Genomic DNA, 16,879 nt, shown 5'->3' on the forward strand with positions numbered 1-16,879 from the left:
AGATGTGGGTGTTTTATACTATAAATCTCCATATTCACTTTCTTTTTTTGTTATTGGCGATAACAACATTCTTCGTGCATATCGCAACCAACATGACAGGGAGGAGAATTCATTGTAGATTTAACCACTGGAGTCTTATGGATTACTTTTATGCTGCCTTTATGTGCTTTTTGGAGCATAAACCTTTTGGTACCGTTCACTGGCATTGTATGGACCTACAGAGTTGAGATATTCTTCTGAAAATCTTATTTTCGTATTCATTATACGAATATCAACTCGTATTGTATTACGAGTTTAACATTTTTAAAAGTTCAAACCTTGATGTCAAACCTAGGCCTACATGCAGTTATTTGAATGATCAATTAATAACAGAAATGCTGGGATATAATACACTCCTGTGTTTGTGTGGAATATGAATGGAGAAGGGTATTTCATAAATTATATAGTCTATGAAATTATATCGCTTATGTAGTCAAGACAATGCATGCAGTCTTTAATAACTGTGCAATCAAAAGTCAACTTTTGTTTGTTTTTTAATTTTCAGCCATCATCCTTTCATGAAAATCATGTAGAGTTAAATAAGAAGTGCAGATTGTACTATACATGAGGTTACTAAAGCTGTCATCAGTTCTAATTGTGCTTAACCACTAAAGTAAATACCATGTGGAAGGTTCTGGGATAAGTCTATTTTTATTTATCGTTTTTTGACAAGTTTAAAAATATATTTGCAATTCAGTTAAAGACATAGTTCACTCTAAAATAAAACTTCTGACATTATATTGACTTACCCTCATGTCACTCAAAACCTGTATGACTATGTGTAACACAAAAGGAAATGTTAGGGAGAAAGTCTGGGACTTACAGCCTCAGTCACCATTCACTTTCATTGTAAGGGAAAGAGCAGCGTCAACTTTATTCAAAATGTCTCTTCTTGTGTTCCACTTAAGAAAGAAAGTCATAAGGGTTTGAGGGTGTGTAAACAATGTTAGAATTACATTTTTGGGGGGGTGAACTAACCCTTTAACTGACCACATGATTACAAGTAGATTGTCCAGATGTTTCTGAACATCAGAAAATGTAACTGAAAGTTCAGCTCTTTTTTAGTGCAGTCTTAATTTTTCCACCATGTTTCACTTGAAGGTTTGGGAGTTGGCCTTTCATGGTGTTAAACAAGTCTTCAAACTCTCGGTCCACGTCAATGTCCTACAAGAAAGCTCAGGTTAGAGATACTGAAATTAGAAAAGGAAGGAAGGAAAAATAAGAAATGAATGATGAAGAGGCACTTACAGAGAAGTCCAAGAACTCTATTGCAGATTCTGGGTTTGCTTGTACTGATTTTAGAATGGCGAAGCACCCTGCTGACTGCATCGGATTCCGAGACATCTGGATCCCACAGAAAACCAATACAATTAGTGATATAAAAACAAAGAAATGCCATAAATCTATGACACCAACTTGAAAGTTTAGCTTAAAAATAGCTTGAAAAGGCACTTTAATACTTGTATTACGTGATCTAATAACTCCCTGCTGCTACCATATTGATGTTTTGTCTAAAGAGCCATACTTTGAGAATTCGTAGAGTTGTGTTCTCTTTGAGGCCCAGCGCAACATGTATGGCACCTTCAAGAGGCATGCGATTATTGCTAGAGAAATAGACAAGGACAATGTGTAAGTATTTTAAGAAACATCAAAAGTAAGCACTTTTACTGTAAATGTCAGCTCTTTTTACTTTGCTGAGAGGCTTGTGTTTGTTAATTTCACCATTGCAAATAAATCATATTCATTGTGAACATTCAAACCAATTTAAGAGACAAACATTGAGCAATTCAAACAGACTGCCACCTCATAATTGCTGCAATACATTAAGGACAACGCTTCCTAAAATGGTGTAAATGTTCAAAGTATTTGTCATACTCTCACAAACAAACATCAAACTGTCTGTTGTCTTAAAAACAGAGGTGAGGACTGTTTGTGCCTTCAAAACATTGATGCATAAGTGAGCATGTCCTGTAGCCAATAAAAACAGTAAGGACAACAATACCTAATATTCAGATCCTCAAGTGTGTTGTTGAGTTTGAGTGCTTCCTCTAAAGCAATGGCTCCCTCTTTGCCCAGGCCATTGTACGACAAATCCAGGGTCCGCAGGAAGATGTTTCCCTTTAAAATCAACCCCAGCAGTTGGATTACAGCAATATACACCGATCAGCCACAACATTAAAACCACCTGCCTTATATCGTGTCCCCTTGTGCCACCAAAACAGCTCTGACCCATCAAGTCACGGACTCCACAAGACCTCTGTGGTATCTGACACCAAGATAAAATCAGCAGATCCTTTAAGTCCTGTAAGTTGCAAGGTGGGGCCTCCATGGATTGGACTTGGTCCAGCACATCCCATAGATGCTCAATCTGATTGAGATCTGGGGAATTTGGAGGCCATGTCAACACCTTGAACTCTTTGTCATGTTCCTCAAACCATTCCTGAACAATTTTTGCAGAGTGGAAGGGCGCATTATCCTGCTGAAAGAGGCCACTGCCATCAGGTAATACCATTGCCCTGAAGAGGTGTACATGGTCTGCATCATTCTTTAGGTAGGTGGTATTCATGAATGCCAGGACCCAAGGATTCCCAGCAGAACATTGCCCAGAGCATCACACTGCCTCCGCCGGCATGCCTTCTTCCCATAGTGCATCCTGCTGCCATCTCTTTCCCAGGAAAATAATGCAACCTGCCATCCACATGATCTAAAAGAAAATGTGATTCATCAGACCAGGTCACCTTCTTCCAATGTACCATGGTCCAGTTCTGACGCTCACATGCCCATTGTAGGAGCTTTTATTGGTGGACAGGGGTCAGCGTGGGCACTCTGACCAGTCTGCGGCTACACAGCCCCATATGCAGTAAGCTGCAATGCACTGTGTGTTCTGACACCTTTCTATCATGGCCAGCATTACGTTTTTCAGCAATTTGTGCTACATTAGCTCTTCTGTGCGAATCAATGAGCCTTGGGCACCCATGACCCTGTTAACGGTTGACCGGTTGTCCTTCCTTGGACAACATTTGGTAGGTACTAACCACTGCATACTGGGAGCACCCCACAAGAGCTGCTGTTTTGGAGATGTTATGACCCAGTTGTCTAGCCAACACACTTTGGACCTTGTCAAAGTTGCTCAGATCCTTATGGTTGTCCATTTTTCCTGGTTCCAACACATGAAATTCAAGAACTGACTGCTCACCTGCTGCCTAATATATCCCACCCCTTGACAGGTGTCATTCTAATGAGATACTCAATGTTATTCACTTCACCTGTCAGTGGTTTTAATGTTGTGGCTGATCAGAGTATATTCAGAAATGAAGTGCTCCTATTATTTAAAGGGGCCATATACAAATTTTTTAAGGCAAAAATAGTTGCAGTTTAGTTTAATTATCATTTTCAACCCAGTCTCATGAAATGGTGAAATTGTAAGAAAATATGCGAGTCGGCTCTTAATTTAATAATTTAACCCCTAACCGAAACCTAATCCAAACCATGAAGTCTGACCCTTTAGCAAAACTTTCAACTTAACCATGATTTTCATAGGAAAATTATTGTTGTGTACAGTACAACGGAAGAAAGAACATCGTGGTTTTGAAGTTTAAATTAATATTTCGGGTTCAATACAAGATAAGCTCAATTGACAGCATTTGTAACCCAGATTTTAGCTTTTTGTTCAAGAAAAAAAAAAAGAGTATATACCTTTTTGTAGTAATCAATATTATGCCACAAATGCAGTCGATTGAAATTAACTTGTATTGAACCTGGAATATTTTTTTAATCTCTAACCTAACCTACCCTAAACCTAAACATAACCATAAAGTCTACCCAAAGCCTAACCCTAGCCCATTATTTGCATGATTTTAATTGGAAAAAAACTTGTGTACCACAGAAAAAAATAAAATATTGGGGTTTGTAAAATGAAGAGGGAAGCGTATTACAGGTTATTGGCGATTTATCAGTCAGTTGTATTAATATGGCAAACCAAATGTGTTCATAGACTTTTCATTTCTAAAAATAGTGCAAAATCTAGCAAATAACCTTGCAAAATAAAATAAAAATAAAAACTAAATTGAAAATTTGTTTGTTGATTGGATGGTCTCTATGGGAAGTAAAACATTTTTACCTTTTCCTATGAGCTAAGTCGCATGATATCTTACGGTTTTGCCATCTCGGATGAATTATTATGAGTATCTCTCATATTTTCTCTTTCTTAGCTCACAGTGACTGGCCGTGACAATTTTTTTGAATATCGAATTGATTTCATATATATTTAAAAGTCAAAATTCTTGCTTTAAAATGTCTTCATCTGACAGATGACATTAAGCTCAATTTCAATAAATGGTTTTCTAGGACCGTTGCAGTATGTTTTAAGAGCACAATGAACTCTTTTATCTCAAATGATCAAGGAAAATATGAATTGCTTATGGCATCTGAATTGTTTAAGAGTTGATCAGAGAAAGTTTTTGGATGTGTGACTGACTCTGGCAGAGGAAAAACATTTCCCTCTTACCCCCAGGCCTTTCCCAAATGCAATGGCTCCTTTTCCTCGAATATAATTCCAAGCCAGATTGAGTGACTTCATTGCTGTGTTCTCGGCAATAGCAGCACCCAGGATTTCTCCTGAGGGAAGGAGAGAAATTGAAAAGAGTGGAAGAGAAAGGGAGATTGTGTTTTATATATATATATATATATATATATATATAAAATTATTTGTATTATTCATTTGTTTGTTGTAATATTAAATGATCATTTTGACTAGAATAAAACCAGTTAATTAAGACGTTACCACATTTTTAGGTTAACATTTTCAGGCCTTATTGAACACATTTTCAATGGTCATCAGGATACAATACCAAGCATTATAATCAGTTGCATAGGATTACAGAAAGAAAGCCATTGCCATATGTAAAATGAATGGAGATGTGCCAACAGAATCTGTTAAGGGTGTATGAATCATAGTGGGTCATGAAGGAGTTCCTCTTGATGATTTCTTGCAATATTTTCCTCTTGGATTATTGAAGCAATTTTCCTTTTTCACACTCTGTCATTCATGTTGACAGCTGTGGGGGCTGAGGACTGTATTCCATATCCCTCATCATCATGCTGTAGTTTCTGATGATATGAGATCCAGCCCTCTGGATATCTCAGACGCCTTGCAAATATAAAGATGTTGTGCCTGAATGTTGAAGCCAAGTATCATTTCTGATTTGCATTGTAGTTATTAAGAGAGCATATAGCTATACAAAAATTGTGTTAAAGTTTTACAGTATTGTTTTTCGATGTGGTCTCCAAGGAAGATATAAATACAAACAAACAAAAACTCTGTCCACATGCTTTTTGTTAGGCAGGTGTGTTTGTGTAATGGTAGCCTGCTGGTATGTGATAGCTGTGCAGTGTGTAAAACCTCACTCTCCTGGCCTTAAGAGATGCACTAGTGACTGAGGCTAGGGCCATGGCTTTTATAACCCCCTTGTTAGTGCGTTCAACTGCCATGCCTGGGATCGCTGGTTCGAATCCCACTCGGGGCCGGTATGTGTTTAATCATTTATTAATAAAGCATTAAACCAAGTGTGTTTTACCACTTTTTAGGGATGTTCTATCAATCAATAGTAATCAGAATAAACAACTGTTGCGCCACATAATATAGTTAATTACAAAACGGATGGTTCTGGTCCTGGATGCTAAATGGTCAACCGCCGTGCTTTATCCATGATAAAGCACAGCTCTGACCTCTTCATGGAACTTCTATTTGTATCATTCCGCAGCACCAAAGTCTTTTCAGCAAGTCAGTTCAATTGGCGACCATCTTTGTAACACTCATGTGGAGCTATTTTTCCAGTTAAACAAGTGGCATGCCAGTGCAGCTCCGATATACTTGAATGGGGATAGACTGAAATCTCACAAACAGTTGGTCAAGATTACGATCAAAGAACATTTTTCAAATTAGCAGTAAAATCTGACAACACTGGTATCATAAATTGTGCATCTTCACCTCAGATCACACTAAAAACTCTTTACTCTTGAGTTAATTGACAGGTGATTTGTGTCTGAGAGGTGATTGGCTCTTTAACCTGTAACCTGGGACTTCCTATCTACATCCGTTGACCGTTGGGCATTCCAATTTCTCCCAATCATTTTAATAGAAGTGACCCGTCTCATCTAAATATTTAATATATAGAGTTATTCAGGTTACTTAGCAAGTTAAGTTAAGTTTACTGTTAATTGCCAGGGATGTTTTCGGGCGGAAGGATGGCATTTCATGATTTTACTTACAAAATACAGTAGGCCTATAAAAGTTTAATGAACATTTCTGTCCTTTTTGTGGTGACCATTTTATTAAAGCACTCAAGGCTGTGCCATATTGTGAATATCGTCACGTCAGAGAGTGTTTCAGACACTCTGTTCCCGTTGTGCCTCACAACACCTTTCAGCCATGACTATATTCACAATATCCAACTTATCCCAGAACGCGGAAGTGTTCCATGATTCGACTGTTTTCAATTTCCGGTCTCCAGTGTTTTTCACTCACATCGACGTATAACGGGTAATGTAATGTTTAAGGTATTATATTTGTAGAAATTTTCAACAAACATGTGGCTGTATATTCCCGAGACTTCACAGATTCGAGATGACCATTTTTATTGACATTGCCTCAGCTGAGAGAGTAGATTTCATGAAGTGATGGTCCGGAGTTAGTTACATTGATATCATTAAATACTTTGAATTGTTATGACAGGCAACAGTTGCACAAGTTGAGCCTGAAATAAAATTTTACTCACTAAAAACATACACGGTTGTTGTTCTCCATCTGGATTGTTCTTTTCGTTAGTGTTTACATCGCATCCTGAGATCAGGAACTGAAAACAGGGAATTAGAATCATCATGTCGCCGCCCAGTGGTTGCTCAGGAGAACTGTTGAAACATGGCCTCTCATTCCTTGTTACTTTATCATAACTGAAGAATTTTGCGGTTGCCAAGCAATGTAGTGTCTTGGCGCATTATAGAATGTGCGTCACAGGTTTGGGGTCCGAACTATCCGTTTTTAGAAAATTACTTTAATAAAAGTATTTTGTCAAAAATGTTGAACAGTGTGAGTAAAAGTTTGTTTAAAAATACATTTTATATCGACTCACAGGCAACATCCCTACTAATCTGTTTGAGCTTGGGAAATTTCTTCATTTTTCTTTTCCTAAGTATATGCTAATGACGAGCATTTTCAAAATACTCGCCGTTTTAGTGTGGATGGGAGGCATAAATGTAGCCAAATTAATGTTTTATTTTTTAATTTTTATTTTTAAACAAAAACATATCAGTGTTGATGTGGCCTCAGTATAGAACTCTTTTCAATTTTGTTCTGAAAATTAAGGCTAAATTATAATTATAATTATTATATATTTTTTATAGTTCCTGTTGCTAAACTGGTGGAGAGCGGTGCTAACAATGCCATGGGTTTGAATCAGGGAACACACAAACTAAAAAAAATTACTTTTGATAATAGAGACTATCAAGTGAACAGATCAATACATTTTAAGCAAAAGTCACATATTTTTGTTTCATTTACATTATGGAATATTTCAGTCAAGGCTAATGTTATTTTTTGTTATTCAATCTATAATTGACAGTACTTCAGAAAAGTCATCCAAAGATTTGATGCTCTTAGTGCAAGTGTTTTGTGGAACCATTCAACATGTGGTAGGAAAATGCTCCAAATTATGTAAATACCACTTTAGTTATTGTTATGTCAGCAGCAATTGTATCAAAGGATTGACATTTATTGGAAGCCTTTAACATCATTTCACACCTGCCGTATCTCCGAATCTGTTGTGGCTCAAGTCGAGGTGCTGAAGCTTCTGGTTGCCGGTCAGAGCTGGAGCCAGGTGTCTGGCCGCCCGATCATCCAGATGGTTTCCTGAGAGGTTGAAAGAAAGCAGGACAGTGTTTTCCAGCAGCATGCTGGCCAATGCCCTGGATCCATCCTCACCAATCCGGTTTTCTGACAGATCAATTTCTGAATGGAAATAAGGTCAAAGTTTGCATTTGGATTATTTTCACAGCATGCATAATAAAAGCAAAAGGGCCACAAAACAAATAGGCTTAATAAGACATTCTGTAAGTAACATAAACCTTTTCTACTTTACATTCAAAACTTAATGCTGTTAATACACTTTGTAATAATAAACGAAAATATGAAATGATAAAATAATACAAAATTGAAGCATTATCTCTTGTGTTTCACTTGTGTTCTCTGACTGTTGGAACACATGTTAGCAGATTTCACAATGGCGGTAGTACAAGAAAACCCATTGAAAGTACATTGAAGTCTGGCCAAGGCATGGCTACAAAACTATGACAACCATGCCTCACATACTGGATCAAACAGACTTGAAGTTCACAACACTTCTAAACCTCAAAGACAAGTACCAAACAAGACATTATTATGGGACGGTGAGGCACCCGTTGTAGAAAGCCACCTGTGATGTAGCAGTTCTCTTTGAGCATGTCAGCAATGGCAGCCCCGCCCATTCCTTCCATCCAATTATCTCGCAAATTCAGCTTCAGGATAGAGGTGTTGTTTACCAAGGAAATGGCCAGAGCTTTGGTGCCCTATAGAGGAGACTTGTTAAAATGTGTAATATTTGTTTTATTTCTCTCTTTATTTAATTTCTGTTCTCAAAGGTGAAGTGTGTTTTGTTTGTGTACGTGTGTGTGTTTAAATGCCTACTTCTATCCCAGTTAAATATGCAGAGACAACTAAGTCATTGTAGATTGATTTCCCCAAAAAGTCAGCATATTGTTTCCAAGAGTTCCAGTACCCAATCATACATTTTTGCATTGGCTCCACCACATTTACCTTCCCTTATGGCACAGCTGGAAGCACGTCATGACAGCAGCATGGGAGACCTAGGTTCAGATCCGAATTTGAAATCAGGAAGTAATTGCGTTAGCATCAGTGACGAGCACGATTCAGACGTTGCATTTTCCCCCTAGCATTTAATTTTTACTCCACCGATTGTGCAGGTTTGGGTTGAGGGGTACAGTTTTTAAAATATGCATTCCTCTTTACTGTATTACACCATGTACAGCTGAAAACAACTCACTTTGGGTGCCCCTTCGTGGACATTTCAACTGGAAAATGGCATTCGCACATGCTCATACGCTCAACAACAGTTACCACTTTGGCAACTAGGGCAGTGTTTCGCAATTCGGTAAGCAAAGATTTATGCCGATTTATGCAAAAAAAAAAGTCCTTAAAGGGGTCATGACATGGTTTTTTTTATTGTATTATTATGTTCCCTTAGGTGCAATTATAGTATTAATATATTTTTTTTTAAGAAAAACTTTTAAAATCTAGTGATTTATGACCTTTTCCCACCCTGTTTCTCATCCTCTGATTCAAACAGTCTGTTTTGGGGCGTTTTCCATTTAAGACTTCAGTGTTAACGCCCACTGTTATGATTGGCTAACGTCAGTGCCTATGTATCAATTATTGACGCCCCCAGCCAGAACAATATGCAAGTAAACTAAGTAAAAACACTGTGATTATTCATAATGAATGAAATTGCGCTTTAAAAAGTAGTTTAAAGTTTAAAATAGATTACTTACAGTTTGCGTCGTCGTTGTTCCCAGAATAGTCGGCACGGACTTATCTTTGAGCAACAGTTTTCTGGCAAAGCCAGCATCATATTGAGATTTGTTCTCAAAACAGTCATCCTTAAAATGTACAGAACAAACGCTTAAGTTAACACTGCCGTGACTGGGACGTCCGAAAAAATAAACTGCATCCATTTTTCCCTGACGTCTGGATCTTTCGGCAGCTTATTCAGAGGTTTTGTTTGACCACAGCCAGGAACAGCACATCTGTGTGGCATCGTAATTTTCCTGTGCACAAGTAGTCTCTGTCAGAGCTCGCTGTCCATCGACTGAACACTTGTGAGGCGACGGCGATACTGAAATGAGCGTAGTTGTCTTGCGCTTAAAGCGTAGTTATCTTGTGCTGGAGGCGGTCATATGCAAACGCTGGTACGTCACTTCTAACCGACACGTCACTTCTAACCATGAATCCAGAACGAGCTGTATTTTGAGCTTGATTAAATAAATGATTCGTTTAGAATGGGGAGGACGTCTTAAAATATTAAACTTGCAGGACGTTTTAATGATACAAAGACCTCTTATATACCAAAAGATCAAGGCAAATTTGGTTTCTCATGTCATGACCCCTTTAAACGCTGTGGCTCTGTGGCACTTTCAAAACATTGCTCTAGCAGTTTGAGCAACCTGTCCAGCCCATAACAGCAACAGTAGCTCAACCTATGGTGTGAGTTTGGGGGGGACTATCTTTTTTCCAACCAGTGGCAGAAAAGGGAAATGCACAATTTTTGCAATTACGTTTGGTGCCACAAGTGTTGCAGAAATTACACACTTCACCTTTAAGTATGAAATCAGGTACATTTGTTAATGAATTTCCATTTCATTGCAATTACCTGTGGACCCAACCCACAATGCATCATGTTGAGCTCACTCTGGTTTATATTTCGAAGGAAGTGGGACACTGGAATAACGTTCAGCATCTTACAAGCCTCTCTGTAGTGAGTCTGGCCTGTAGGGTCGTATAGTGGCCTTTCATCTACAACACAATCAGAATACCTCTTTAGTTTAATAGAATGTCCCTTGTACCAACAATGCAAATTGTTAAAATATATACACAATAGGTAAATCTATAAGCCTATACAGTCAAGTGGTAAAACCAACTAGATCTTTACATTTTCTGCAGAAACTGTGAATGGTGCTTGCCTGTGCAGAACTTACCAACATGATACTACGGCATTGTTGGTAGTTGCCAGGGCATTGCCATTCAGTTGCTTAGTGTTCTGGATGTTTTTAGTGCATTGTTATATAATTGCTAGGATATTCTGGGTGGTTGCTAGACTTCAGTTATGTGTTATTGCAACCAAGTAAAGCATTGACACATTAACTAGTAGTAAGTTACTTACCATCCCAACTTATGTGAGACCTTTCATACAGCTGGCACAGCCCTACCTCGGATTCCCACCTCCATAATATTTTTAAGAGAGTTTTCTGCCCATTTTATCATTTAGCAGGAGAAAATCGTAAGTCTGATCGCTTAGATGGCACCCCTCTCCTAAACAAGGAACACATTTTGAGGTAGCACAAATGGTGTGGGAGCAATGCTCCAGGGTTTAATACTTAAGGTTCAGGGGTTTGTTCAAATCCATAATCCTGAGTATGCACAACAGTAATAATGACGCATACATTGGCAAACACCACAGTCAGTACAGAAGATTACCAATGTATAGTCACACATGCAACCCCTCACCTCAATTGAAATGAGCTGGTGTCACTTTGTAAACCAAATGCAACAACAATACATCATTTCTCGTTGAGATACGCAATTATCATGAATGTGGAAAATTCCCAAGCCATTCATTAAGCTATGCGGAGGCACACAGCAGTAATCTAGCAGATGGCCACCTCTAATAGGCTGAATAAATAGAGAGACAGTGAGAGATGGATAGAGTCATGATTTATGTATATGCAGGAGAGTGTGTAGGTGTTTCGCTATCTGCAGAACAAGCAGGTGAAAAATGAGAAAGAGAGAGAGGTTTGTCTGAAATTACAAGCATGACTCATGGCCGTTTGCCTATTTTATTCCCTGTTGAGTGGCAACATCATATTCTGTGGCCCTTAGCGGTTTGACACCCTCTATCAGAAGGTGCATCACCCACGAAGCCCCGGCTGCCCACGCTCTCTCTATGTGCTTAGGTTCGCACTCTCACTTTTAAGAAGAACTCTCACTGTGAAAGCAGTCGAATTCCAGGTCTATGTCATAGTCTTCAGCACTGATGACACACTCTGCCACCTTCCGTGGTTTGTCAGCTGGGCGGCTAGTTCTACATTCCCCTAGCTCATCATTCTCCTCATTTGTATAATCGTCATTCTGAAGCCCCACTCTGGTTCGATGCTGGCTGGGTGATCTCTCACCCACTGGCACTCTCTAAGAGAAAGGATACAAAATTTCAGGGGTGCACTTATACTCAAATAAGAATAGACATGCTGTATACTCTTGCTATAGCTAAGCTCATTACAAGCAACCATTGGGGTTACTTAATTACTTCATTCAAACACAGGCTCCTTATCCTAATCCAAATCTAATGGTTGCTCCAGGACCAATAAGGTTGTTGATCTGGGAACATGTCTTGGATAAACAACATTAAAGACCCCATTACTTCAAAATGTTGGCTTTTAATTTATGTTTATATGAGTGTCTATGTACAAGTTTACAACACAGACAAAACTCTTTAAAGGAATATTCCGGGTTCAATACAAGTTATGCCAAATCGACAGCATGTGTGGCATAACGTTGATTACCACAAAAATAACTTTTTTAAAATTTTAAACATTAAAATACTCTATACTGTTGTTTCAAATGCATAGCCAAAAGATGTAAACAATATATGTGTTAACTTTATTTTTGTGTGATAAAATCACTTATTAACCTTTTCTGTGTAAAGTTATAGCCAGTTTTACAACTTCGTTGGCATGACGATGTAATGTCAACAAAACACTAAAACGACTGTAAAAATGATCTTTTAAACAAGTTTACTGCTCAAATATGTGACGAGACAGGCGGAGAATGAGGATCTAGACGCAGCGGTTTATTCAAAAACATAAAGAAAAACTCAGAAACAAGCAAACAGGGGAGACCTGGCACAGAGCATCAAAACATGCAAGAACTAACACAGGAGACAGGGAAACCAAGGACTTAAATACAGAAAGGAACAAACAAGGGAATAAGGAACACCTGGGTGAAATAATCAGGGAATGAGAACTAATCAGGGGAAAACCAATCATAAAATGAAACTACAAAGGACTACAAAAACCAAACAGGAAACAGGAACTAAACTAAACTTCAAAATAACAGCACAAAAACAAAAGACAACAGAGAACATGACAAAATAATACATGAGTTTTAACAGAAGAATTCATGAAAGTGCTTTTTATACATTATAAGCTTCATATTTCTGCCTTTATCCCTCTAAAAAATGGCCCCATTCACTTCCACTTTAAGCGCCTCAACTTCGATTTTTGCTTTTTTAAAAGAAAAGGTGGGATGTGGTGAAATTATAACTTGTATTGAAACCAGAATATTCCTTTAAAGTTGACAAAACTTATATATAGATGTTTCTTTAACTTCTGGTACTTTTAGCTCTGTAGATTCTAGACTGCAAATTCTTTAAAAAAAAAAAGTCACACTCTCACAATTTGTTTTTGTAATTTGTCTACCAACAATATCCAACAGAGTACTGCATGTACATGCACCACAGGAGATTTACAGAATGTCATTTTTGTCTGAAAACCGACATTTAACGCACATCTCAAATTCTGTATTGTGTTTAGTGGAATTCAGTGGTGGAAATGACAGTGATGGAAATGACATTTTTTACATTTTTGGAATAAAATTGCAGACTCATTTGTCTTGCTATGGCTAATTGTATTGCTAATGTTTTATTTATCCTAAATACACACAAATAAAAAATTATATTTTAACACTTTTTGCTAAATTTGGCAAAATTGCAGCTAGAGTGGAAATGATGCACAATGCTAGTTTTATTTTTCCATATTTTCTCCACATATCACTTGAAGTCTCATATTACATGTCAAGCATGCTCTTCACCAAGACTCCACAAGTTCACAAAATTGTTAAAAAATTATTTTTGGGGAACTGGCCTAATAATTATTGTTTTAAACATTTAATAATTTGTATTTGTATTTTCATAGTTTACCATTGAAAGTCTGGGTCTGGGACAAGGCTAAATCAGTCAAATCTGTACATTTAAAGGCATTTGAAAGCATTCATATAACAAAAAGGAAAGTGTAAATATGTTGGTTTTAGGAGAAATCAAGCCCTGGGACATGAAGTTGCCCAAAGTTGAAGACACACCCATATATGCATAAAAAATGTTTTTCTCTTCCATGAAAACTGAACAACAATGTACGTCTTTTCTCAGGAGTGTGTAATGATTTTTGTTTAAGCCTAGAATGAGAATGTCCCACTCTACCCCCCTGTTTCAATAGGAAATATATCAACACAGGAAATTGCAATCGTGAAGCCATTTAATAGGATCTTTAAGCCCAGTCACCTCATATTCTCAAAGCATGACCAAAAAAATTTAAATGGGATTCATGATACCCAAAAGAAAGTCAGTTTGGAAGAACACAAGGTGCATAAATGAAGACAGAATTTTCCTTTTCCTTTAAGTCATCAACACTATAAGCAGTGACACTCACTTTGCCATTCACACTCCCTCTACTGTATAGACTTCTTGGTCTGCTGACAGGCCTGCTTGGGATTCCTCCCAAATCCTCTTCTTTTTCACCTTCATCTTCACACACTGATGGTAGAATACATTCTTCTGTCTCTTTTTTGCCCACAACCATATTGTATTCGTGTGTTTGTTAAACCTAATGTAGGACTGTGTTGTAATCCAAGTAAATCACATCTGTTTTGTTATTGTTGTCGTTTTGTTTTGTTTTCCCCAAGCCAGACAGAATCAATATCCTTTCATAAAATCAAATAGAAAGAAAATCAGTGCTGTGGTGTCGCCTGCTGCTGCTGCCCCAGACTAACCTGCTCTGTGGGAGGATCATCTTTGAATGACATTCACTCAGCTGCATTTTAGCACAGATTATCCAATAAGCAGGGGAGGCTGAACAGCGAGGGTGGCTTATTGTTTAACTCATTTGTTTTGTTGACTGGTTGTCATGGTTTCATGTCCCTCTCATAATGTTGCACACAATCCTTTCCTGCAGTGACCGGTGTAAGAAACATAGAAGTCAAATAATCAGCCACTCTCTTCATATAATTTGAATGTTCATTCAAATCTTTTTTATAACATTCTATATTTGTTTTAATAATTTTTTTATTTACTTATATAAAGTATATATATATATATATATATATATATATATATATATATATATATATATATATACATATATAAACAAATGTAAATACCAATTGTTCCTTTACTTTGCACATTAATTTTACCACATATTTTTTGTATTAACTATTAATAATGATATAAATAAAATAATATTAATATATATTATATTATTAATATATTATAAATAATTTATTTTAACCTTAAACAATTTAATTTCAGTGATGAACAAGTAGAAAAATAAATTTGTCAACAAGTGCTGTGTGCTGTTGTTGCATATGTCAAATAAAGCTTTGACTTGATTTGTTATTATAGATAAGTTATTGATTTATAATGAAGAAATAGTAGAAAAGTCGCAAAAGGTGATCTCTTTTTTAATATTACCACTTGTTCTTTGACTTGTTACTTAATCTTTATATTTACCACCTATTTTATACTTACTATTTATAACTATATACATTCAAATAAATAAATCTAAAAAATGGATTTAATTTTTTTTAATACTTTCAATAAATAACATGAATAAAATACAAATGTCAACAAGTACTGCTGTGTACTGTTGTTGCACATTTGAAAAATAAAACTTAACTTCAATATGTATCTTACATATTTTACAGTTAAGATATTATTTTATAGTGGAAAGAAAGTAGAAAAGAAAAATCACAAGAAGTGATCTCTTTTAAATCTCATTTGTTTTTCCAAGGCAGCAACACACACACACACACACACACACACACACACACACACACACACACACACACACACACACACACACACACACACACACACACACACACACACACACACACACACACACACACACACACACACACACACACACACACACAAAATAACTTTCACTATCTATAGTTTTACTCAATCCTAACGTGTTTATATTAATAAAAAAAAAAAAAAAATAAAAATAATGTAACCGAGGGAATTTAAATTAACTGAGCTGATTCAACTAAAATAAGTGTCTTGACTCTTGTGTAAGCTATTTGCATTGGGAAAAAAATTGTGTTCACTGAAACTGGGCAGAGAATTTCTAGTTTGCAGCATGCTTTGCATGGGACTGATGGTGTGTTCCTGTTAATTACATTTTAATTACAGTTAGTTATAAGTGGAAGACTTATTAATGTTTAATGTTTTGTTGTGTTAAGAGTTTTATGTTGTTGTTGTTGTTATGGGGGTTATCAACATAGGTTGAAGACCAATACAGTTATGTATTCTACATATTGCTCTATCCATTGAGCAATAGCAGAATCATTACATAGTGACCAGGTTGCATTAGTAGTGCTTGCCATTAGCATGTATTTAGCATGCTAACATTTCATGTCACAAGCTGGAGTAGCATCTCACAAAATGAGTTTCTTTTGGGATATTTTGAAATGTTAAATACTTTTGTCTGTAACGTTCCTCTACTTAAAGTATTTAAATTGAAATTATATGGTCATTTTAATTTAAGAAAACAAAGTGGTATTTTTTTGAGTGAGTGTGATAAAGTGGAAAGCAAATGGAGATTTTTGATCAAATCCGCTTCCCCGAAAAAATAAATAAATAAATACCCCAGTTATATCACGTGACTCCTCTTGAGTTTAAGAAGAGATTTAAACAATGTCACAAACTGAGCTTAGATTTGTATCCTATATATTTTTGTCCCTGTATGCCAACAATGGTCTCATTTCAGTCTATTTTTATCAAATTAAGTAATTTTAGAAGAAACATAAAATTTGATACTTTAATGAGATTTAACTGAGAACTCCATTATGTCTTCTGAGCTATAAAAGAGCATCTTCTGAGCAATACATGTTTCCTCTGGGTATTCACATACATGCTTTACTCCATAATAAATGCTTTAAATGAACTTGACAGTAATTAGATAA

At 36.6% G+C, this 16,879-nt stretch overlaps 1 protein-coding gene across 1 annotated transcript; it reads right to left on the reverse strand.

Moving 5' to 3' along the window:
- Positions 1–558: 558 nt before the first annotated feature.
- LOC127634536 (leucine-rich repeat-containing protein 74B-like) lies at positions 559–14,681 on the reverse strand. The gene is made up of 10 exons (XM_052114142.1): positions 14,344–14,681; positions 11,851–12,049; positions 10,518–10,660; positions 8,508–8,640; positions 7,838–8,044; positions 4,547–4,656; positions 2,042–2,157; positions 1,565–1,643; positions 1,288–1,383; positions 559–1,203 (listed from the first exon to the last, which is right to left on the reverse strand). The coding sequence occupies exons 1-10, from the start codon at positions 14,491–14,493 to the stop codon at positions 1,090–1,092; spliced, it is 1,347 nt and encodes a 448-aa protein (XP_051970102.1). The 5' UTR covers positions 14,494–14,681; the 3' UTR covers positions 559–1,089.
- Positions 14,682–16,879: the final 2,198 nt, after the last annotated feature.

This window comes from Xyrauchen texanus, chromosome 4, assembly GCF_025860055.1.
Source record: "Xyrauchen texanus isolate HMW12.3.18 chromosome 4, RBS_HiC_50CHRs, whole genome shotgun sequence".
Classification (NCBI taxonomy): domain Eukaryota; kingdom Metazoa; phylum Chordata; class Actinopteri; order Cypriniformes; family Catostomidae; genus Xyrauchen; species Xyrauchen texanus.